The 23,317-nt window shown below is 46.7% G+C and overlaps 2 protein-coding genes across 5 annotated transcripts; both read right to left on the bottom strand.

Moving 5' to 3' along the window:
• Positions 1-1,979: 1,979 nt before the first annotated feature.
• Positions 1,980-4,027, bottom strand: SLC25A5 (solute carrier family 25 member 5). The gene is made up of 4 exons (XM_065643028.1): positions 3,781-4,027; positions 3,217-3,703; positions 2,960-3,100; positions 1,980-2,365 (listed from the first exon to the last, which is right to left on the bottom strand). Exons 1-4 carry the CDS (start codon positions 3,889-3,891, stop codon positions 2,208-2,210), a joined length of 897 nt encoding a protein of 298 aa, XP_065499100.1. The 5' UTR covers positions 3,892-4,027; the 3' UTR covers positions 1,980-2,207.
• SLC25A43 (solute carrier family 25 member 43) lies at positions 3,642-23,317 on the bottom strand. 4 transcript variants are annotated; one of them, XR_010606853.1, is made up of 6 exons: positions 22,984-23,317; positions 19,808-20,049; positions 18,728-18,900; positions 7,949-8,083; positions 5,095-6,853; positions 3,642-3,703 (listed from the first exon to the last, which is right to left on the bottom strand). XR_010606853.1 is itself a non-coding variant. In XM_065643027.1 (5 exons), exons 1-5 carry the CDS (start codon positions 23,253-23,255, stop codon positions 6,650-6,652), a joined length of 1,026 nt encoding a protein of 341 aa, XP_065499099.1. In that variant the 5' UTR covers positions 23,256-23,317; the 3' UTR covers positions 4,569-6,649. The 4 variants fall into 4 exon arrangements, 1 of the variants encoding a protein (XP_065499099.1); XR_010606854.1 differs by lacking the exon at positions 3,642-3,703 and having other exon boundaries at positions 4,569-6,176; positions 6,350-6,853; XR_010606855.1 differs by lacking the exon at positions 3,642-3,703 and having other exon boundaries at positions 4,569-5,744; positions 6,350-6,853.

The raw sequence follows: 23,317 nt of genomic DNA, 5'->3' as shown, positions 1-23,317 counted from the left end.
CCCCCCCACAACCTGCTTCCCCAGACAAAGCTGCTCCCAAGGGAGCTGCCAGGAGGGGGAGGTTAAATCCCCATGGGGCCCCAGGCCAGAAGGGGCTGCCAGCCTGTGTCCCCCAGCAGTGGAGCACAGGGAAAACCCCTTGTGGGCTCTGCCCCATGTCTCCTATGCACCAGAGCTAACAAAAACTGTGAAACATACACTCAGTTTTCCTGAGTCTCAAAGGCAAGTAACTTGCATGTGTAGCTGCAACCTGCTTCACTTGCTGCCAGCCCTACATCCTAAGCCCAGTGCAAAATGCTGTAGGTTGAAGGGCTTACAAGTCACCCAGGTCAGCTCCTTTGCAGCACAACACAACAGCCCAGCTCAGCACCTTGGTCACCCATCACTGTGTAGGAAGAACCCATGCACCTATCTCCCTGTGCTACCAGGCCAGCCACACATCCCCTGCAGAGGAAAGGAGAGGAAAGCATGCCCCACGCTCAGCAACCAGCAGCATCTCAGAACAGCCCTTGAAATCTGAGAGTTTAGCAGCAGGAGGCAATAAGAGTCGAGAGCCTTTAATTAATTATCTTGCATTTATGCAGCAGCAGAGGGCCCCCCAGCAAGGCTGTGCTGTGGTGCAGACCCCTGCCAGGCTGCTGCCTGCTCCCCACAGCACGTTTCCTGCAGCTTGTGGTGCTGCTCCATTTCTTACAGGGGAACTTTCAGCCTATTTTGTTTCCACGGCAAGCAGTGGCGCATCTCACACCGCAGCAGCCCGGAGGCAGCTGAACTGCACCAGCAAAGGCTCTTGGCTCAACAGGGTGGTGTGAGACCATCTCCCATCACGAACTCACACGCCCATTCACAAGGACCCAAGCATGCCCATGCCAGCTGCAGCGGGACGGTGCTGCACGCCCATGCCTGGCTGCCCCACTTAGATTTCAGCAATAAAAACAACTACCACTCTTTGCAACACAGGAGCTTGTTTATCTGTTTCAGACAGTGATTGAGATTGGTTTCAGTGATTGAGATCAACTGCTTCGAGCAGGTCTGGGCAGGCAGAAAGGACCAAAGGCATGGGGGCAGTGAGGAAGGACTCGCTGACGCGAGCAGAGAATCAGAAGAACATCCACTCACCACCCAGCTCCCTGGGTAGAACCATGCAGACCCACAGAGTTGTCTGAGTAAAGGCCAAGCCACACACATTGCCCAGTCTTGCAGCATTTTCCCCAAATTGCCCCAGCAACATGAGGGAATTTCCCCCTGCCTCCAGAATTTGGGGCTGGGACAAGTTAAACTTCCAGGGGTAAGGGCTGAGCCTGGAGATGCAGTTCCCTCCCTGGCAAGCCCAGCCTTGGCACAGAAACCATCCGTCTCTGCTCAGCTGTGACATCCCTGCCGCACAACTCCTGCGAGGGCAAAGCTGGCCAGGGGCTCTGCAGGAGAGCAGCCAATACCTGCACTTACCTTCTCTGGCTGGGTTTTAACATGCCCAGGTAGGCAGCTCATTTTCCAAGCCAGAGTATGTGATGCCAGCTCTGCTCCTCAGACAGCAGCAAATACACCTTAGACATTTCTCCGGCCTCATAGGTGTTCAGCGCCGCAGGGAGGGTTGTGCTTTGCAGAAGACTTGGGCACTTGGCGCTTTCAAAACAAGGTTTCATCAGCCCCAGGGAGCAGATGGGCCAGAGGAAAGACCGGTGGCACACAGCCAGAGCATCATCTCTAGTCACTGGAGTCCTAGGAGAGAGCAGCTGGGAGAGTCCTTCGAAGCTGCTAGTCCCCATTCCAGCCCACAGCGCTGGCCTCTGCTGGGGAGGCAACACGACAGAGCTTCCTCGGCAGCTCGCGCTGCGTTCACTTGCCAGAGACCACAGGTAGTTAGCGGGTAACGAGGTGTGCAGGATGGAGGTGGCTCATCTTCCTCCTCTACAATCACTGCGCAGGGACCCCGCTCCCCTCACGCTGCAGGGAGAACAAACATGACACAAGGAAAGTTGGTTTCAGATTTTTATTTCTTTGAACTCTTTAAACAGGAGTGACTGAAATAGAAACTGTGTTTGAGTCCCGTCAGGAGGAATGACTTGTTAAAGACAGGGCAGGCCGTTGCCCCTGCTCCATGCCAACCTTTATAAATGTCAGCTGCCACTGTTCAGTAACTAGACAGTTTTCATACAAGTCCATGACTACACACTACAACATGTCAGTTCCCAACAGGAAATAACTTATGTGTACTTCTTGATTTCGTCATACAGGACTAAGACAAAAGCACCACCCATTCCTCGGAGTACGTTCGACCATGCACCTTTGAAAAAGGCCTTGGCGCCCTCGTCCTGGACAATCTTCCGCCAGCAGTCAAGAGTGCCGGAGTACATTATGTCAGCTGCAGGAGACAGACAGCATTAGGAATCGGATGCTCATTACCCCCAACTTCCAGGACAGACATAGCCTGACCCATCTGCCAGCTTCATAACCTCACGTGCATCCCGTTTCTTGACTTTCTCCAGTATTAGTCTGTCAGAGGATAAGATCACTCAGGAGATAAACTGCTGCTGCATTTCCCCTAGGAGACACTGGAAGGACCAGTTCAAGCAGAAGGCAGCTAGTTTGCTTTGACGCCAACACTTCCAGACCCACAAGCTATTGCACAGTCAGCCAGGCCGCACCTGCCACCAGGGCTGTCTCTTCTTGGCCCAGAGACACTGGTTTGTAACATCCTTGGGCAAGTACTGCTGTTCCTACCTACCGCCAGATACCTCACTTGCACATGCCACCTTGCTGTGGAGACTGACCTGTGTGTGCCCCTCACCTGACATCTGCGCCTGCAGCTCCTCTCACACCCTGCTGTTTACCAGAGAGGAGGGGATATCTGCATGGCTTGGTGAAAGCCAAACCGCCTTGCCTTCACCTCAGCTCCACAACCGACTTTTGATTCAGGGATGCCTGACACTTCCTACACAAGGAGGTAGAAACTTACTTCCTTTACGGCCAGACTGCATCATCATGCGACGACGAACGGTATCAAAAGGGTAGGAGACAAAACCGGCGACAGCAGTAACAGTCTGAGCAATGATCCAGCTGACAATGATGTGTGTGTTCTTTGGGTCTGGAAGCATTCCTGCAGGAGAGAGGTTTTGATGAGAACGGCAGGCGAGCCACCAGCATCTGCCAAAACGCGCTACAGGCCTGCTGCAGCCCAGCATCTCCCTTTTAGTGCCGTTTCACTCAACTCACCCTTTGCAGTGTCGTAGATACCAAAGTAGGAGGCTCTGTAGATGATGATGCCCTGGACAGAGACGCTGAAGCCCTGGTACAGGCCCCTGATGCCGTCCGACCGGAACACTTTGATCAGGCAGTCACCGAGCCCAGTGAACTCCCGCTCGGCTGCGGATTTACCCACATCGGCTCCCAGGCGGGTTCGGGCAAAGTCAAGGGGGTAGACGAAGCACAGGGAGGTCGCGCCAGCGGCGCCCCCGGACGCCAGGTTACCGGCAAAGTACCGCCAGAACTGGGTCCGCTTGTCCACGCCGCCCAGGAAGATCTGCTTGTACTTGTCCTTGAAGGCGAAGTTGAGGGCCTGGGTGGGGAAGTACCGGATGACGTTGGCCAGGTTGCCGCGCCAGAAGGAGAGGATGCCCTGCTCCCGGGGGATGCGCACCACGCAGTCGATGATGCCCTTGTACTGCTTGTCGGCGGCGATCTGCTTGCTGGCGTGCTGCACCTGCGGGGACACCGCCCGTCAGCGCCGCCCCCGGCCCCCGCTCCGCTGCCCGCGGCCGCCCCGGCCCCAGCGCTCACCTGCAGCAGCAGCTTCACCCTCTCGATGGGGGCGACGGCGGTTTTGGAGATGGCGGCCGCCACCCCGCCGGCGAGGAAATCCTTAAGGAAGGACACGGCCGCATCGGCCATGGCGGGTGGCGGCGGGCGAGGCGAAGCGAAGCGAAGCGAAGCGAAGCGAGAGCGGGCGAGGCGAGATGAGAGCACGGAGCGGCGCGACACGGCGCAGGACGGCGCTGCCGGTAACGGGGCGGGCACCCGAAATGGCCGCCTTATATAGCGACGGAGGCGGCACGTGGGCGGGGACGCGCGCACCGCCCCGTTCCTCTCGCCCATTGGCTGGGGGAAGGGGGCGTGGCCGGCGCAGCGGGACGGGGCCGCCCCGGCAGGCGGCGGGGGCGCACGGCCGGTGTCCCCGGGGAGCGGGATGCGCTCGGGGCCCGCGGGGTCACGCCGGAGCACCCCCGGGATAGGGGGCGCCCCGCCAGCCCCCCGACCCCGCCACACTCCCCCGTGGTGGTGACGGGGCTTCCGTGCCCGCGACCCCCGACCCGCTCCGTGCCGCCCGGGTGCCATCGTGAAGGCGGCCGGGCAGCCGCGGGGGGAGCCCCAGAGTCCACGTCCAGGACCAAGTCTGGGTGCACAGTGCCGCTGAACCCCACTCGAGACCGCCCCTCAGACACCCACCCATTACTATCCCCACCTGCCGCACACGACGCTCCGGGGGTCACAGAGCTCACCGCATCATATGGATTCCATACGTCAGCGAGGAGATGCTCAGACTGACCCCACCATGTACCACCTGCCACCTCTATGGTGCGGCTGCAACCAAATGCCACCTGAGTGACAGTTCAGCCACATAAGAGGTGTCTCTGTGATTCGGCCTTGCTCTTAACTGGTTCTTCGTGATCTTACACCGTTTTACATGCCAGTGACCCACTGCCGAGGCACTTTGTTTCACTGCTCTCTTACCTTTTGGGGGATTTCTCACGCATGGATATGATTACGCAAAGTAGAGGCTTGGCTGACAAAAGGTTAGTACGTGATTTATAGGCTGTAGGAGTACATTACAATACAAAGGTATTAGCATATCAGAAACAAGTCAGAGGTACCTTTTTGACTCACTTGACTCTTATCAGGTTTGAAGAGCTGATCAGACATTCACATGCACCCATCACTCAATCTTAAAATCTATTTAGAAATACAACATTAGTAAAAAACATACAGGTACGCTTGGACGAGGTAAGGGCACTCTTTAGAATCCGTTCCTCCCCAACATGCTCACGAGTCACATCTCCTTATTCATACATCTCAAATAAGTCTCGGTATTATTACCTGCACTGTGCAGATGGGAAAACTGAGGCACGGAGAAACATTTTCACTACAGGTTGATTATGGAGCCAAAAGCACTTACAGCCTCAGTGTGATGCGTGAGACACCAGATCTGCTCTCTAGCATCTTAATTTTTTTGCGATCAATGCTTGCATTTCTTCTCCGAGAAGAAAACCAGTATGAAGCACCACTGCAGCAGAACTGAGCCCATTAAGAGAGATACCGCAAGACCTCAGCTGTAGAGTACATCTTGCTCTTTCCGTAAATCTCTCAGTCACTGGTGGGACACGCCGCAGAGGGCAGAGCTGCCTCCCCACGTGCACACGGGGTTTAAGGTTTTCTATCAGAAGGCACAAGGATGGGGCTGTTTCACAGCTGTACTTACACAAATGGACTGGAGAAACACCGCAGCTCCTCAGGTATAATACCAAAATTAAATTTTATTGTCCAGAAACTCTCTAGACTGGTCAGAGGTGTATCAGTTGCTTTGGCACTGGCAATAGCCTCATCGTCTTGCAGAGAGGTTCCCATCTATAGAAACTGTGACTCTTGGATCACAGAAGTTAAAGTGGAAAAATCGCAGGTTGTATGCAAGGTGCTATTCTGCTGGCAAGCTCTGAGCAGCACAGTAGGACCAGGTCTGTGCAAGGGAACTAAAAAGCAGTTTCACATAAAAATAGAGCTTTGAGAATATCAAAACAACATGACAAGGCTCATGGCTCTGAAATATCTAACACATTTAAGAACTGCATTTTTCAGGAAATACTTCAGTTAGAGAACTTCAGGAAAACTATTTTTCAACGCCTGAAATAATTCACACATATGCAGCAACAACACAGAGAAAAGGGGGGAACATTTTCTAGTATGCGCTTAAGTTTGCGGGATTGTCATTCCAGTGTATTACAGTTCATTTTGCACAATTCTCTCTTAGCAAAACCACAGTTGCAGCAGCATATTTTCATCTTTACGCTAAAGATTCATACAAAATTATTATTCTCAAGTAAGTCTCAAAAACTGAAGAGTAGATTCTGGAGTGTGACTGAACTAACTCTGCATTTGCAGAATGCCATTTCCACACAGTATCACTTAAAAAAAAAAAAAGATATTTCAGTTGAAATTCTTGCATGTTGTATGTTTTCTAGTCTGTTTATCATTTTTTTGGTCTAACTCGGTATCTCAGATTACTTTAAAAAAATCAATTTGAATTTTCTTAATATTTTTTAAAATAAAATTTATACTCTAATCTCAGTTGTCTTACCTTTCTGCAAGTGGTTTTATCTCAAAACGGCTATTCAGTATTGAAAAGCACCTAGAATAATGTAATTTCAAGTTCCAATAGTTCAAACTAGTTGCATCTCTCCTCTTCAATATATGCTTGCTATTCCTATTGTTCGTATCCATTCAGCAAATGAGATACTTTTTTTTTCATTCCTGGCACTGATGTCTCAGTACTAAAACCACGCAATCTGCTGAGATGCTGGTACCTGTAGCTTGGCGTGTCTTTCTTGCAAAGTTCCTTAAGAAAGGTATGTGTACATCTGCAATGGACACTCTGATGTCAGTTTTCAAGAGCTGATTTCCTTGGCTCAAAATTTTCTCTTCGGAGGAGCTTTAATTCTCTCAGTTCTTGTGGCTGTAAACTCTGGTCCACACCAGGAGTTAGCTTGTAATTTAAAGGAGATTCAATATAACCGTTTCTGTACAGACAGACCCGCTTGCAGAATTCAAAGGTGCTAAACATAACACCGAAGTATGGGACAATCTGATAAAATAAAAAAAAAGGCAAGATGGGATTAAAAGCAATATTAGGCTCACCAGTAGCATTCTTAGCTTACATGTTTTAAAAAAGGAAACTTCTAGGACTTCAAATCTGATCCGATCTGCTATTAGAGCTGTGCTCATTTATATACAATTGGGGTCTCACATCAAACTAGGCTGGCACCTGCAGCATGCTGAAAGTAGAAGTTTATTATTGGTACATAACTATTTGCAAAAATATTGTGAGGAATGAGGTCTGTGCTAGCCTATAGATTACCACAACTTGTTAAATACCCAAGCAAATCCTAAGCAACCTCAGCAAATCCTTGTAGGAAACGTCAGATTGATTCTACACACAGCAGAGTGACTGAACAATTTTCTTCTTTTGCCCCATGTAGAATCAGCAGCTCTGGTGCCATGTGGCTTTATACCAGCCAAGGTAGGGCCAGGCACAGGCGAGCCATCACAATCAATCATGTTGTCACTCGATTACCACTCATTAGCTGACCTGTAGTACTCCATGTAGGTAATCCTCACTGCAGCACTATAAAAACGTATTTATGTAAACTAAATTACCTTCTGTTTAAGCTACTGTGCTTTATTTCGTGCTTCCAACTCAGCAAGGGCTGTAGTGACCAATACACACGCATTAAATAGCTAGTGAAAAGCACTGCTTTTGGCTTCTGAGGAAGTGGCTTATACAGGCACAATTTTCTTTACAGCTTGGTACAACGTCAAATTATGGGAGCTCAGCAGAGAAGCAGAACATGTTTAGCTGTCGTAAGTGGATCACTTGCAAGCCCCCAGCCATGCCCTGGCTCGTGTGTTAGCAGCACTCCCTTCTCTAAGGACATTCAAATGAAGTTGAAAGTAGTCACATCTAGAAGCCAAGCTTATATTTGGGGAAGTCCGACCAAACCAAGTTCCAAAGCTGGTTTATAACCTGCCTGAGGTTCTACGTGTTCTGTCATGGACTCTGTCATCTACAAATGGCTAGTAAGCACGGAGGCGTATCAGAAGCTTTATAACTCCAACTGTCCAACAGTGTGTCTGGATTACTTCGGGACAGTCTTTGATGGGGATGAAAGCAACACCTCACCTTGAGCAGGCTGGGTGTGAGCCCCCTCCAGAGCCCGAGCACGCCTTTGCTCTTCACCGTTTGGCGGAAACAGTCGGCCATGCCAGTGAAATGCACATCAACGGCTCCGTAGTGGGGAAGCCAGGGACTCTGTGCCTGTTCAAGAGAGACCCAGGGGGATTTAGAACAAGCAAAGGAAAACCAAAGTAATGAAAGATAATTATTTTCACCATTCCGGTACATAAGGAACGCTTAATGCCAGGTTTCAACAGACTGATGTGGATTCTTCCGTCAATCCAATAGGTTCAGGTGTTTTGCCTTGAAATACAAACTAAGAATGGAAGGAATTCACTCTCTGATAGGTATGAAAGAGAGAGCAGTAGTTTCACACAGCACTTCCTTTTGTGCCATGTCACTACTAGAAATAGATCCCACCCTTGTGAAGACAAACCCTCCGAACCAGAGCAGCACAACGCGTCAGTCCCACGTGTGGCAGCGGCTCGGGTCTGGGCAGCGGCATTTCACAGCCCTGGAAGCGGAGCAGCTACGAGAGGGGAGCGCGGGGCTGGCCCCAGGTGCCACACCGCCTTTCCGTGACTGACCAAAACAGAAGAGCATGCACACTTGATTCTGGCTGCCGAGGCTGTGTCCACGCTGCAGCGAGAAGGATGAACTGTACTACGGGTTGAGGAGCAACAGCAGAGCAGACACAGAAGAACAGAGACTTCGGCCCAGGCTGTACAAGCCCACCAAGGGCTGCAGGCGAGCAGCTGGTGAGGCAGTTTTGCAGGTAGTTCAAGGTAACGGAGCTAGTCTGGTAGCCAAGGGTCATGCACATGTTCACTTATGCTCATTTGCTACAAGGAAAGCTCAGCTGTGTGCTTGGCTCTGTTACTTAAGGAGTGTAAGGGTTTAAAAAGCAATAGCCAAATCCAACAGTGAGAAAGAGAGAAATAACTTTTCAAGCCTCAATCCACAGTACTTGAGAAACCACTTCACAAAGATTCTCATGACTGTACTGCAGAAGATGCTGAGACCTGCAACTGGGACTTCAGGGAGCAGTTCCAGTAAGAATGGTGATATTAGCACCAGGGATGGTTAGAAGAGCACCCAAATGACATAAGCATCCTTAAAAATGCAACAGCAGTCATAGGAGAGCTGGATTCAACAGGCTGTTGTGCTTTCTGGACTGTCAGCCAGTTTCCACAAGCTTTTTTGGTAAAGGAAGTTATAGGCAGCCAAACAGTGAAGAGGGAGAGGTTTCTAAAACACTTCAGGAAAGCGGGAATGCTGTCAACATGGGATTCCCTTCCTTTCTAAGTCCCTTTGTGGTAGGCAGGGCATGACCTGCCAGAATTAAATCCACGAGCTTGACTTAATCCCCTGCGTATACATTGCAAGGGCACATATCAAAAGGTTCTGATTACAGGACTCCTGCCTGCAACACCGAGGCAGGCGACAGGCACGCTGTGGGTTTCTATGAGGTTCTACACGCGGTAAACACATCCAGACGACAGTCAAAAAGGAACAGGCGAGTCAAATCCCAGATTTCTAATTTGCCCACAGACACTGACCTCTTAAGAGATTTACTGAAAGATTATTTATAGTAACGTTCACCACGGTTACAGCCATTTTCAAGATTTCAGACTGTGGGTTGAAGTATGCTTGCTTTACAGGAGCAGCGTGTTTCTAGGACCCTAGATAAAGTATTTAAGTAAAAACTGTTCACAGAATCTTAGAATCAACTACTGCAAAAGGAAAACTAAAACTTGTATCAGTGTGTAGTTAAAACTTCAGTATTTTGGAACACAGCTAAACAAAGTGAAAATGTATTAATAAAACATTAGGAAGGTGTTTCATTTGGTGCTGGTTTTAATATGGGTTTTGGAAGGTTCTGCATCATGTAAGCATGTCTACAACAGTGCAATCCTTGCAACTGCCCTATGGCACCAGAGCCAGAAAATGGAAGTAACCAAACAGATCAGACTGGTTTCTCAACCTTTTTTGCAGAAGTCTACTATAACATACAAATCAAACAGCTAATCTCATACCGAAAATATCAGGTTTATGACAGAGACGTTTCATGCCATGCACCTCTAAGCAGCTTGAATCCCTTTCTTTTGACACCGCTTGACACTACGGGCTGCTGCCCATAACCTGTTTGTTATGAATGTTTTTAAATACTCCTTCCCCCCATCACGGCTGCCTCACAGTGCAGAAGGCTGGGGACACAGCACAGCTCCCTGCACTAACAGCGTGCCAAGGCGTCGGTCATAGCAGCAGCAGGGCTAAGTTAATAATCTTTTTACCGCTGATGGACAATGGGATCTCTAAATTAAAGCACAGCACATGCAGAATTGGCTCCGTCTGCGCTCTCACAAACACAGTCTTTTAGTATCCGGAGGCCAAGTCTACTAAGTCACTGTGACACATCCCCAAAGTTAGCGCTCTATTTCAATAATCTAAACCCAAGAGAGAGAGACATGTATAAAAAAACCAAACCTACCTGCACTCACATTTTTTATATAAACAAAATATTTAAATAAGGGTGAATCATCATGACAAATCTCAAGTAAATTGTTACCTAAGGACTCTTCAGACACACTTGTCTGCATCACAAGGTGACTGCCCGAACAACATAGTCCCATTTTGGGAACTAATCTCACAGCCCCTTACAAAGATTTCCCCTTCAGTGACCTCCCCCAGCCCCTCTCCTCCCGCTCTGTTCCTCTGAGCACTGAAGGATGGATGCAGTTCACGGTGGCTGCCGAGGGAATCGTGCCCATCAACAGAGCCATCACTTGGATCTTTCCAAAGCTCACAGTAGCCACACGAGGACCAAGCTGAGCCCAGCGGGTCGGGAAGCGGCACGCATAGCGGCTGGGCCATCTGCGCCTGCGCCCAGAGCTGTGAAGATGAAAAATTCCCATTTGCACTTTAGGACATTTTGGGCTGCAGCTGTCTCAATTTAGACATATCAGAGCCTATTTAGAAATATGTCCCTCTCAATTTATATAATTCCTCCCCCTTTCCTGTTCACAAAGTTTGTTGGTACAAAGATTTGGCAGCTATTTGTTTTTTTGAATTTATAGTACTGTTGGCACAGACTATGAAAGATCAACTAAATGTGAACTGGTGCCATAGGCAGCATGCTATCCTGATGGCAGATATAGCAAAATTGCTTGTTATTTAATATTCCAACAGATTCAGGTATCCTACACTTCTGATGAATTAAAAAAAAAAAAGAGGCAGCACAGGAAGGCACTTTACAACACAGCTCAAGAGTTCATGCTCTTAATCTGGAAGCTAAAAAAAGAAGTCTTTGCAGTCTGGGTTAATATGGACACATGCAACGGGCAAGCGCAACTGTAGTTCAAAGGAAACTGAAGGATAAATATTGCAGTTTTCATTCAGCTAATGCCACTACAGTCAACAGAAATTTCACTCAAGAGAAGGTTGAATGCTTGAAAGATTATTTCATGCCACGCAAATAACTAAGAATTAAAATGTAAATAAGTATTAACATTGGGGATAAAAGCATGCATTCTCTTGGGCTAATCGATCCTTCCTCCTGGAGGACAGCATTACTTGGCAATCACTGTTGTTTCTGTGTTGGTGATTCAGTAATGCTGACTTACTCTGGTTAAAGTCCACCTGAGATACTCAGGCATGCAGGCAGGTAAATGATGACAAGATATCAGGAGGTGATCGGCTCCAGGGCAGCACAGCCGAGCTGTGACCTTCAGCTCCTGCACTCGAGGAACATGTTGTCCTTTCCTCTGTAACCTGAACTGAGGCCAAATCATCTCGCCTTTCTGAGATCAATGGCACTGAGTGAGCAAAACAGCTCACTGCTTGCTCAGAAGTCTGACTCTCAGCTTTAAACACATTATTGCCAGGCCTGTTTTACCCTGAGGCTTCACGGTTTGTTGCAAAATCCTTCCTTGGCCACTGAACCTAAGCCTACCTTGCTTTTAATATCTGTGGTATGAAGAAATCTTTGATATGGAATGTAGAGGTCTTCTTCCTCAACGCAGTGCAAACCCCTTGCATGACACCTCTGGGTGGAGGAACCGAGGAGAAAATAAACATTTTACAGGATTTGGGCTTTACAGAGAACATATTTCCATTGGCCTTATGTGGATGAGGTAAGGAATTACACCAAATCAAAATAAATCAGATATAAAAAAGAGAGCACCCATAAATTTTTAGCTCTTGTTTATGGAGTATTTTGCATAATTAATCACTTTGCATGTCACAGGCACATCATTCTAAGCACAGACAAATGGACACAAGGCTCACCTGTGTAACTGATGTAAAAGTACCACTCGTGGTAGGGGTAACCACAATAGCTGTCACTCTAGAGACATCACTGTCTCCTCACTGAAAATCATGGCTGTAATAACAGTTCTGTGCCCACAGCAGCAAACCCTAACCCGTCCCAGGCCGCCTCAGCTGTGGGAACTTATCGAGTTTAAAAAGGTGGGCTGAGTTAAGCCACCTAATTTGCCCCAAAGCAGATTAAAGAGCCACCCTTGTACCACACTGATCAGAGCTGATGAGGCTGTCAGAGGCTGTGTCCAAATGGCACCACCACATCTAGGGCTGGGAGCATGGCAGTCACTTCGGTCTCGGGGAAAAACATTCGGAGAGAATTGCATTCTGCCCTTCCTCAGACCCCCTGCATTTCACACGGGTACAGTGTGCTCTCCTGCTCTTCAGCAGACCCCTGTGCTGCAGGCTGTTACTGCGGGAACCCGCCTCAGAGGGAGTATTACATACTTATCACGCCACATCTCCTTGGACGAACAGGGTTAAAGACCATTAGACGTAGCATGAGCTGTCGCAAGGCAGACCTGGCTCTCAGATCAGCCCAGTCCTACTTCCAATTCTCGATTTATTATTTTTCCCTCTTATCTGCTTTTTCCACTGGCACTGCTCAGTGTTTCAACTTCACAGGCAGTCAATCTCCATCATTCTCTCCTGTGGAAGTCTGGGGATCTAAAAGAAATGCTTCTGAGGTTTGGTCAGATGCACAAAAGCTGGTCTAGGCTGTTATAGAAGGCAAAGGTTGTGTTACACCTGGTAGCTTTTTTCAGGCATTGTCTCAACACTTTACTGGGCCAAGTACTTCCAAAGCTGTAGGGCATTATTCTGCAAGAGCCTCAGAGAAATCGGTATAAAATATCTTTATAGCAACACCCACAAAATGGTAAAGAATGCTGGTAGCTGAATGGATTTAAATATATGGGAAAAGAGGAGGAAGGAAGAGATTTTACTAATACCAGAATCTGATGTCTGTTACCTATTTGCTAATAACCAGAGGAGCCAGGCTGGTTCCAAGTCCAAGTGCCACCCAGGGCATGGGGTGCTGGCTGATGCCTGAACCCCAGCACCAAGGAGAAGGGGAGTGTGAAATCACAGGGAAAAGAAGAAAGAAAGTAATAACTCGCACTGCAGCCCCCGCTTCAGCTGAAATATTTTTGAAGTTTTGTCTCTATCTGTGCACTCGTTTTCACAAAACTTGAAGTAAGTTAATATGTCTGGAACCCCCACTTCTCTGTCAAGTTTAGTTGACATGGAACAGCAGGATCAAAAGTCACTGGGGACAAGGGTAGACAGCTAGGAACCATATAAGCCTTACTTCCACCAGGAATCAGACTAAAGTAGTCATAGTGCTCCTTATTTGTTTCCACACTATGGAATTTGCTACTCTGTGTGATCAAATGGCTCCATCTCTGAAAATTTTCAAGGCTCAAGCTCCCATGCTGTTGACTATAAAGGGTCTCCCCGCAGCGAGCCTGAGAGCACGTACGCTTTCGAGATGTCATGTGAACCACATGACCCAAAAAGGATTTCTTATTTTTAAACTGGGTCGTGACTCAAATAACTTTCATATTCCCAGCTGACAAGAACACAGATCTCACGAAGGGATGGGACATTGCAACTTGAGAGCTCTCAGAGGCTGCCACGCCAGCACCAGTGGCCATCTCCATCGGCACAGCCCTCTCTGCAGGTCACTCACGTTTAAGGAACACAGGAGCCCTGCCTCCTCATTTCAGCAGGGAGGAGGCGCTTTTCTAACAAACATTCATTTTCTTTTCCAAAGCTTTGTTTATAACCCAGCCACTGGGTTCTTGCTAGACTGACTTTTAACATGCAAGGAACATAGGGGACTATTTTAAAATAAACCCTTAAATAACACACCACTTTTAAAGGAAGACTTCAGTATCTCCTTTAACTGACTTCAGACTAGAAATGTGCCAACAGGGCACAAGATTGCATTTACTTTAAACAAGCTACTTCACCAAGGGAATGACTGCTTAGCTTTCTCATAGCATTTACATCATTTACAACAGCTTTCACATCTGCAGAGCATCTTGTGTTCCAAAGAACAAAAAAACCCCCAAAACAACACAACCCCAAAAAAACCCCAAACACATTGCAGATTTATAGGCAGCTGAGGCCCAACTGATTCACTTCTGTCACCTGGAAGAGGCCACTTCTTGGGTGATGGGTGGCAAGAGTCCACACTCACCAAGAACAGTGAGCCTGTTTGTTTGTGGCAGTGGAGGGAATTCAAAGCCTGGATTTTTAAAACAGAAAGATCACTACTAAATAATGCTTTCCCCAGAGAGATGTCCTCACGACTTGAGGATTCTGTGCAGTCAACACCAAAAATGTGCTGAATGCTGCAGTATACTACAAGTTTGGTTATTCTATAGTACAAGCGTCTGATAATAAAGCCATCCCCAAGTATCATTTACTGGTGAAGGAGAGTTTCAGGCAAGTTTTGGTCACAGAAATTAAAACAACTTATACCAGAAAAACATGGGGACAGGACTGAGCTTCTGCAAACTGTGCAGTTTGTCCATGTAGGCAGGTGGGGAGTAATTGTGCAGCTGAGGGAGTATCTGTGAAACTTCAGAGTCATCTTTGTGCATTTTGCTTAACAAAACTACCAAAGTCACAGGTCAGTTTGGAATGCAGGCTGAGAAGTGCCATCCAGGGGTGTCTGAGCCTGCCTCCGAGCGCCATGTGCACTGAGAGAAGTGCCAAACTTGGGCACTAGGTTTGCGCTGACCATTTGCGTGTTTGTAGATTCTCAGTTCTACACATAGCCTGGAATTGGTGTCATTCTAATAATAATAATCTTCTGTGTGGCAATAATAATCTTCTGTATGCTATACAGCAGCTCTAAATTTGTCTTCGTTAACTGAAATGCCAGAGCTCAGTCCAATATGCACTTACGAAAGTCGTCACAGGCAAAAAGATGATGTAGGGAAGTGGAAACGTACTACCAGTGCTCCCCTGAGACCCAGACTCATTCACAGCCAGATAATTCCCTGCTTAAGGTAAAAAAAAAATAGAAAAATTTTAAAAAGTGTTCTTGTATGCAAGTTTGCCAAAGTAAAAGTGCAGTGCCTGAATATCAATTGGATACTGGATTTAACAGAGAACATGATATTGTGAGGTAAGGAAGGAAAGCCAAGAATAACAGGCAGAACGATATAAAGATGAGTATGTCTTTGTTCAGAAACTGATATAGCACAGGAGTGAGTCAGGAAAGCATTCCATATAGAACACCCTTTTGAACAACCCTCTCCTTCACTAATCCCCTTCTACAGATGCACAACAAAAGCCATATTTCCATGCTGACACATGCATACAGTACCTCTTAATTCTCTAACATGCCAATCAGGAGCAAAGTGAAAAAAGGAAAACAAAGGAATAAAATTAGGATAAGCACAACATAGAGGACTCATATTCAGTAAGACTCACTTGTATTAATTAACATTTATTTGAAGAAAAACATTCAGGTGTATTTAGCAAACACAGAATCTTGGTAAAAAAAAAGTAAACGTAATAAAGATCATTCTAATAGCAGAGGGGGAAGAAGCCATGGTTACAGAGCAAATCTGACATCCTAAATCATCACTAAAAACACAGAGGTAGGATTGTTCACTGACAGTCAGCTCCTACTCCCACAGATGTCAGTGACAGAAGCTGCTGACATCAGCAGTGTAGGATTCAGATACGTAAAATGAGAAAGGAGGAAACAAAATTATTACAACTGAGATTAAATATAACACCTTATCCTTCCTCCCATAAAATAATTAATTTTCTAGTCTGTGCAAACAATTCGAGCATTGTCTAGATGAGGAGATGGATGGAGCTAACTTGTCCAACACTGCCTAGCTGTCAGGTAAAGACCTGAACTGGATGTTCTGGTCTCAGGCTTGTACTCCATCCCAGAATCAGAGAAGGCAGCCTTGTGTCCTAGTTTCTCAGTTTTTGAAACTCCTGAGATTGCCTTACAATTCCCTGGTTCCCCATCACAAACAGGTTCACTGGAAAAGTCATCTTTGGCAATATACAGCCTCCATCTGCCAGATCGGTGGGACAGAAGGTAAGGGAGAGGATTTGACACTGACCTCTGCAATGTGCTGGGTTCCTCGTCATACACAACACCAGCGTCCACAGCTTCAAAACAAAGCCAGCATTTCCCTGCAGGCACTGTAGAGCTCTCACACCGGCTCTGGGGATAGCTGAAGGCTTTGATACACCTCAGTTTTTCTTTTTATCAGCTAGAAAGATGAATCGCTCAATGAAGGCTGATCAGAATATGATGTCTGAGAAAAACTGTGATCAGAAGTATCTGCTCTTGTTTTCTACAGAACATTGATATGTCTTGAAGCTCTGTTTTCCCCTTTATTCTCTCCCTTTCTAGGTCCCTTTGTATGACACCTTTTCTGGTGCTGTCCTAGACATTTCTCTCTTCTGATCACCACCCTGCAAACTCAACAGACCAGCAGGTAAGCACAAAGCAGACCTTATCGCCACAAGGCTGGGCTATACCTTGGTGCTTACTGTGAAAAATAAACTTGGATGACCCTACATGAGTTCCAGTGAGCTCTTACTATCAGCTTGGGTGCATTTTTAAACAGGTCTCTCTTCTGGACAAGCCAATGTGACTTATGTAATTTCCAGTACCAAACAAATTATGGGCTTTCACACCAAGGCAGCTAATTATTTTGAAACACCTTCGCCTTACCCTTGCATTCAGAATAAATCACTGAATAGGAGGTGTCTCTCTAAGTCTGGAAAATCACTATGCAGTTATTGCAACACATCTGTGAGGAAAAAAACCCCTCTGTTGTCGAGCCTTTTTTCTGTCCAAAGTGGTTTTAGCATATCCATTTCCTATATATTCCAGAAATATATCCAGTTCCCTTCTTATTCTAGAAGTGCCGATCAGATGTTTTAAGCATCTCTTTGGTGAAAGAGTACAGCCTAGTGGCAGGAAAAGGAAAGATGGGCCTGTTCCACTTCTCTACTTGCCTGTCAAGAGAAAGCTGAGCACAGAACATGACACCACACCACTTACAACTGAAGGTTACGAAAACTGAACGTTCAGTAACTGATGTGTCGATAGAAAATATTAAAGAAGAAATCCAAGTAAATGCCTTCTTTTCTTTATTCTTTAGGACAACAGTGTTGCTGTGAGTCTAAGGACATACAGAAAAAGACTTGTAGGGAGTAACTGCGTTTCTTAGACCTACTGATACAGCTGGAAAAGATGATCAAGTTTTCATGCTCAAAATCTCTTTCTGACCCACGACTTTTATGAGATACCTGATGAAAGGCCTCAGCTTAAAGCTTGACTTCTGGACATATCAGCTACACGAGCTGGTCTAATAAAAGACATTGCTTCTCCTACTGAAGTCCCCTGTTACGAGATGGAGAGAGGGCAATGAAGGCTTCTGTGCCACTGGATCTGAGCTCTATCTGAAAAAGGGAACCTGGGGATCATGTGAGGAAAATTCACAGTTCCACTGACCTCTTCCTGGCTTGTGACTTATCAATCAGACTATCACTTGAGGAGGGGAAGGGGATCTATATAATGATGCCACACCAAATGACTCTTTTTTTTGGTAAGATCACAAAAGCTTTCCCTAAATCTGCAGTCCTATGAAAACTCATCTGCCACAGCCAGAAAGCCACCACATAATGACAGCTATTCACTGTCACTCCGCTGATGAAGTTCTAATTAAAAGTCAACATAATAAAAACAATTATGGAAGCTGTGGGGTGATGTGGTTTTTTATTTGTTTGGTTTGGTTTTTAATCATTATTATTAAACTTTCAGGAGCAAGGATCAGCAAGATGATATAAAATGATAAAGTAATTTGATGAAGTAACTTGATACAGTAACTCTCATGCTGCTGATGCTCCAGGAAAGCAGCAGCACCAGCAACTGGGAAGTCACTTATTAAACAGAGCAGTGAGAAATAAGAACAAGAATAGTCCTCACCCTTCAGACTTAACACCTGCTGTGCAAGTTTCTTGTGGTTGCCATTAAGTATGCCAGGCATAAATGGCAGACACACAGGCTCTGAAAATGACACGGATCTCATTCGCCCTGCCTACCACCGAGGGAACCGAATGTCTGTATTTGACAGAAGGTTTGCCCGTTCTGAACTGTGAGAATTTGATTGGAATTGCTATGAAAAAGAGAAGAAATAAAGCTAAAGACACAGAGTCTGAGACTAGACATATATTTCATAATAGTACTTGAACTCACCTTAAAAGTGTAACAACACACTTGCAACAATAATTTTCAGACTTAAAAAAAACCCCAAACAAACCCGACAAACAAAATAAAAACCAACCAACCTAAACCAAAGCCTCTGTAGCTACCTGGTAAGAGAAACAAAACGACACTCATGATCACCGGGCTGGTCTTGTCTGGAGCTCCTGCAACAAGGGCCTATAACAAAGGACATGAATGTTCTGTACCTGCATCTTCCTCTTGACAGTCTCAAAGGGGAAAGAAAGCGTCTGTGCCACACCAGCTGCGACACAGCCATTTATGAAGTTCTGGAGAGGAGTGAAATGAACTATGGGTTCTCGCCAGATTTTGTCCAGATTGATGTAAACAAAGAATGAGCCCGCAGAAAACGGGACCGCACCTAGAAAGCAAACCAGACAGAAGGTTTATATCAACACACTGTACACTAGGAAAGATCAAGATTTTGAAGGTCTTTACTCTTTAGACACTGGTTTGCCACCAAACACCCATGTCGTAGCAGGCAGATGCACCGATAGGGACATATATTTACATCCATAAATGTGCATGTTGTCAGAATTATTAACTGCTTTAGTTTTATGACAAGTCAGCTCCTTTTCCAGGTGATCTCTTTTGTGACAAGCTCCTTCTCTAGCCCAACCCAACCCCAGCAGTCGTGCAGAGCTGCCTCTCCACTCAAGTGGATGAGAGATATTTCTGTCCTTTTTGGTTGTCTCATGCTCTCATCAATTTTATAGTGGGATTATGCACCATTATTATTATGCTTTTTTATAATATCATTTGTGGAAAGGTGGACTGAAAGTTAAATGGCATTTTTTAAAGCTATAGATAGTAAATAAATTATTAAAAAGTAATTTCATGTGAAGAGAGAATATCACTAATCTTCACTTTTCGCATCAGTTATACATTTCTGCTCATACTGTTTTCACTGAACAGCTAGGGGACACTCTCACACCTAGGTAGGAATTAGGAACTCTCTACATATTTATATATTTTTTTAAGAGTTAAGTGGTGGAAATCTTGCATCCAAGCACAACTAGATCATCTAAAAAAGAAGGAAAAGGGTATTTTGTTGGACACTTAACCATACATAAAATGCCATGTACTTGGCCATAATTTGAAGCAATAAAGCTGCAACAGAGGTAATTAGTATTGTTGTGCCTTGTAAATCTACATACCTTCTACAGAACATTACTATTTGCTTTTGAAATCAAGAGAGCAAACAAGCACACTACATAGCTGCAACAGACAATGCACAATGAGGTGATTTTCCCCGATTATTATTTTACCTAATATAGCTGGTGAAACACCACGGTAGAGTGCAAGGAGTCCTTCTTGATGATAAATTTTGTAAAAAGCATGAAGAATTCCTTTGTAAGATGGTTCCAGTCGGTTTTGCACAATGAGCCGTGTCTTAATTACGTCAGTGGGGTGAGTCATGACAGTTGCGACCATGCCAGCCAGGCTTCCTGCCATGATGGCTCTCCAGTGGGAAATATGACCCAACTCATCCGTGAAAAGGATAACAAGCCTAAAGTAAACACATAAAAGAGGTATTATTAATGACAGCACAAACAAAACACATGAAAAATTAAGGCAGATTATTCTTGATGTAATTGTTCGTCTGCCCACAAGCCCCTTCAGCAGCAGGAGTTAAAACTTTAACATGTATTTAATCCAAGACCTTACTATATATAACACCACACAGGCATCAGAACCTCTGTGAAACAGAACATGTGAATGGGCAAACGTGAGCACAGGCCAAAAAACATGCCTAAGAGTCCAAAGAGATTTTGGGTAAATCTGCTCTGCACAGAAGTGCAGAAATGCAGAAGTTGTAGTTAACAACTAAGTCAGGGACTAGAATATATAACTCTGCAAAAGCAATTTGCTTTGATTTTAGTGTTACTGAGCTAAGACATTTCCAGTAGCCGAGACCTTTCTGAGAGGCAGCTTGCACAGCTCTGCTTGCACCGCAGCTCCCAGCACAGACTAAGCTCACGTAGCTTGAGCAGTGGTACCGTGCTGGAGGTGCAGAGCACCGATTCAACAACTAAAAAAATCTTCAAAGATACGGAGACTAATTGCTCAAACTATTTACTTGTTTGCTTTGCAAGAGACTTCGAAGTAATTTTTTCACCACCCAATCCTCATTTACAATTCCACCTACAGGATGAAAGTTACCATGATTTAAAACATGTCTGCAAGAAATTCTGTGCTCATCAGTCATCAGTTAGAGACATCGGTCTAACCCCCCCCGCCAAGGTTATCATGTGAGAATACGTAGATAACATCATCGCAGACCACTGAGAAGAACTGAACCTTTCTCTGCTGCTTATGTTGGGACAGAAAGGTCCACAGGGATACTGCTCTAGAGAAGACTCATGTCCAGGTACTATTATGCTCAGGAGGTTAAGTCTAAATTTGAAATTTTGAATTGAAGCAGAGAGTTTTAAAGGCTAACCTACAATTTGTGCATTTGTGATGCACAGCAGGACTTTTCTGTGTGCACAGGACACTCCTACAGCAGGGAGAAGTGTCATGGAAGCAGCAAGAAACAAGTCAAAAGACTTGAGAATCTTAGCTAGAGGTAAAGAAACTCATTATTATATTTTGGAAGCATTAACTAAACTGCCTAAATAACAGATTTACATTTAAGCTACACAGTATTACCATGCCCAGAACAAATTAATTTTCAAAGATTTACAAGTCACTGCTTGCTCAGTTGATGTTTCTTCACAAGCGTGCATTTTCTACTGCATGACTGATCTCTGCATCTGCCTGTCTCATGCCCTGCAGAGAGCCCAGAGCAGAAAGACCAGACAAGCAGAAGCGAAAGGGCACAGACTGTTTTTCCTGTGTGTCTTGTATGGTCCCTAAAGCAACACAGCCTGATTTTCCTGTGCGTGGGGAGGGTGGTGGCGTGTCTCCAGGCATTACCCAGGTAACACTTAAAACTGCCACAGAAAGACAGATTCTGTGCATGGTGACCACAGTCAGCTAAACCCCCTCCCCAGCTCCCCCTGCACCACCCACCGCTCCTGGGGCTGTTGGCTGGGATCAGCCCCGGGGCCTCCTGCCATTTGCATTATTATTTACTTAAGTTACCGGGTCACATTTCTCTCATTTTGTGTTTCCTGCTTTTATATACACCATTCTCCCACTAGAAAATAGACTAAAAATTCCCCGAATAACAAACTGAGAAATATGTTTATGCAGCTTTTGTTTAATTTCCTGGTAGCTTACTTCCACTTCTGAATACCCTGTGCAAACTAGAGACAAAACTATAGGCTTGCAAAGGCTGTTTCAAGCTGAACAATGAAGTTATTTTGCTCAAAATCAACTGGTTTATACTGGTGCAACACACTGACTCTTCTGTGAACTTTAAACTACATTTAAACCACTGCTTCTGCCTTCCCACTGCTGTTACTTCTCCCCTTGTTTGACCAGCGTTACAAGCAGAAGGTCGCAACACAGCCGCCCGACTCCAGGGTCGCTCCATCTATCATCTCCAAAAAGGCTCAGGCCAGAAGTGAGAGGATGACTCTTGCTCAGCCAGATGAATGACAAACCCCGGCCAGCCCCGCAGCCCCCACAGCGGGGTGGACTGGCCAGTGCGGGATGAGCCCACACTTCTCCCACCCAGCACAGCCCACGGACTGGAATAACCCACCGCCCAGCTGGGCAGAAATGTCAAGTGCACACCGTGCACGCAGCTGACCTTCATCAGAGAAACCCAACCCTCAAAGTGGCAAAACACGCTGGTGCATGCGAACAGTCAGACACTCCTGTCCAGGGCTAAGAGATACTGGCAGCAAAAGGGAATCCTAGGAAGGAGAGTGGGTCGGCAGAGCTCCACGTTGATCCTGCTGCAGTCCTTCCAGTGTTTACGTGAACTTAACATCTATGTGTTATCGAAAACAGGATCTTAAAAAAAACGATGTCACATATCGACTTCAACTCTTCAAATTTGCACAACAACTGCTGCATGATAAGGTAAAATATTTGAATCACGACTTTGCTGTTATTCTGATAATATAAATACTTGAAAGCATACAAACAAAATAGATTGGCTGCAAGGAGCAGATGTCGCAGTCACATTTGTAGGCAGCACTTCATTTCTAAAGGAATCTGGCTGAGCAGCTTCAACAGACCATCAACCCTTCACCACCTGATGAACACCTCTGACTTACTAAGCAGTTGCTGGCGTACCACCAAGCCCTAAGAGCTGCTATGCGCCTGATAAACTAAATAAATGAAATGGCGAAGTTATTATCCAGGGTGCATGTCTTTGAGCCAGGAGACACACAACCGGCCACCCACCCAGCTGAGACAGAGCCATTAAAGTGTCCCTGCGGACCGAGCTCTGCGCTGCCCGCCCCCTCCTCTGCTGTAACAGACACGCAAGGCAGGAGCGGAGCGCACCCTCCCCGCGGGCCCCGTCCCGGCCGGGCCGCTCGCTTACCGGCGGGAGGCGGCGAGCTGCAGCGCGCTGCAGGGGAAGAGGCGCAGGCAGGCGGTCAGGTTCCCCTTCCAGAGGGCCCGCACGCCCTCGGTGCGGCACAGGCTGTGCCCGGCGCCGCGCAGCCCCCGCCGGCAGTGCCAGGTGCCCACCTGCGCCAGCACCGTCAGCAGCTCCAGCGGCGCCGTCAGGCTGAGGCTCAGCGCGCCCGCCAGCCCGGCGCAGCACAGCCGCTGCAGGCCGGTCACCCGCCCGTCCCGCCGCCAGGTGGCCATGGCCCGGCCCGGCCCGGCGGCACTGCCGGCGCTCGCAGCGGCGCGCCCGGCTCGGCCCGGCC

Source organism: Caloenas nicobarica, chromosome 12 (genome assembly GCF_036013445.1).
Source record: "Caloenas nicobarica isolate bCalNic1 chromosome 12, bCalNic1.hap1, whole genome shotgun sequence".
NCBI classification, from domain to species: domain Eukaryota; kingdom Metazoa; phylum Chordata; class Aves; order Columbiformes; family Columbidae; genus Caloenas; species Caloenas nicobarica.
The sequence above is the reverse complement of the archived record's forward strand: the minus strand, read 5'-3'. Positions and strand labels throughout refer to the sequence as shown.

What these genes read in the sequence shown, in the direction of transcription:
- SLC25A5 (XM_065643028.1), bottom strand. Translation starts at nt 3,891, where the DNA reads ATGGCCGATGCGGCCGTGTCCTTCCTTAAGGATTTCCTCGCCGGCGGG. An exon ending in GGGTGAAGCTGCTGCTGCAG is followed by an intron (nt 3,704 to 3,780) that starts GTGAGCGCTGGG and finishes GTGTCCCCGCAG; the next exon opens with GTGCAGCACGCCAGCAAGCA. An exon ending in GCAGTCTGGCCGTAAAGGAA is followed by an intron (nt 2,366 to 2,959) that starts GTAAGTTTCTAC and finishes TGTCTCCTGCAG; the next exon opens with CTGACATAATGTACTCCGGC.
- SLC25A43 (XM_065643027.1), bottom strand. Translation starts at nt 23,255, where the DNA reads ATGGCCACCTGGCGGCGGGACGGGCGGGTGACCGGCCTGCAGCGGCTG. An exon ending in TGTTTCACCAGCTATATTAG is followed by an intron (nt 18,901 to 19,807) that starts GTAAAATAATAA and finishes TTTGCTTTCTAG; the next exon opens with GTGCGGTCCCGTTTTCTGCG. An exon ending in TCACACCCAGCCTGCTCAAG is followed by an intron (nt 6,854 to 7,948) that starts GTGAGGTGTTGC and finishes TTATTTTATCAG; the next exon opens with ATTGTCCCATACTTCGGTGT.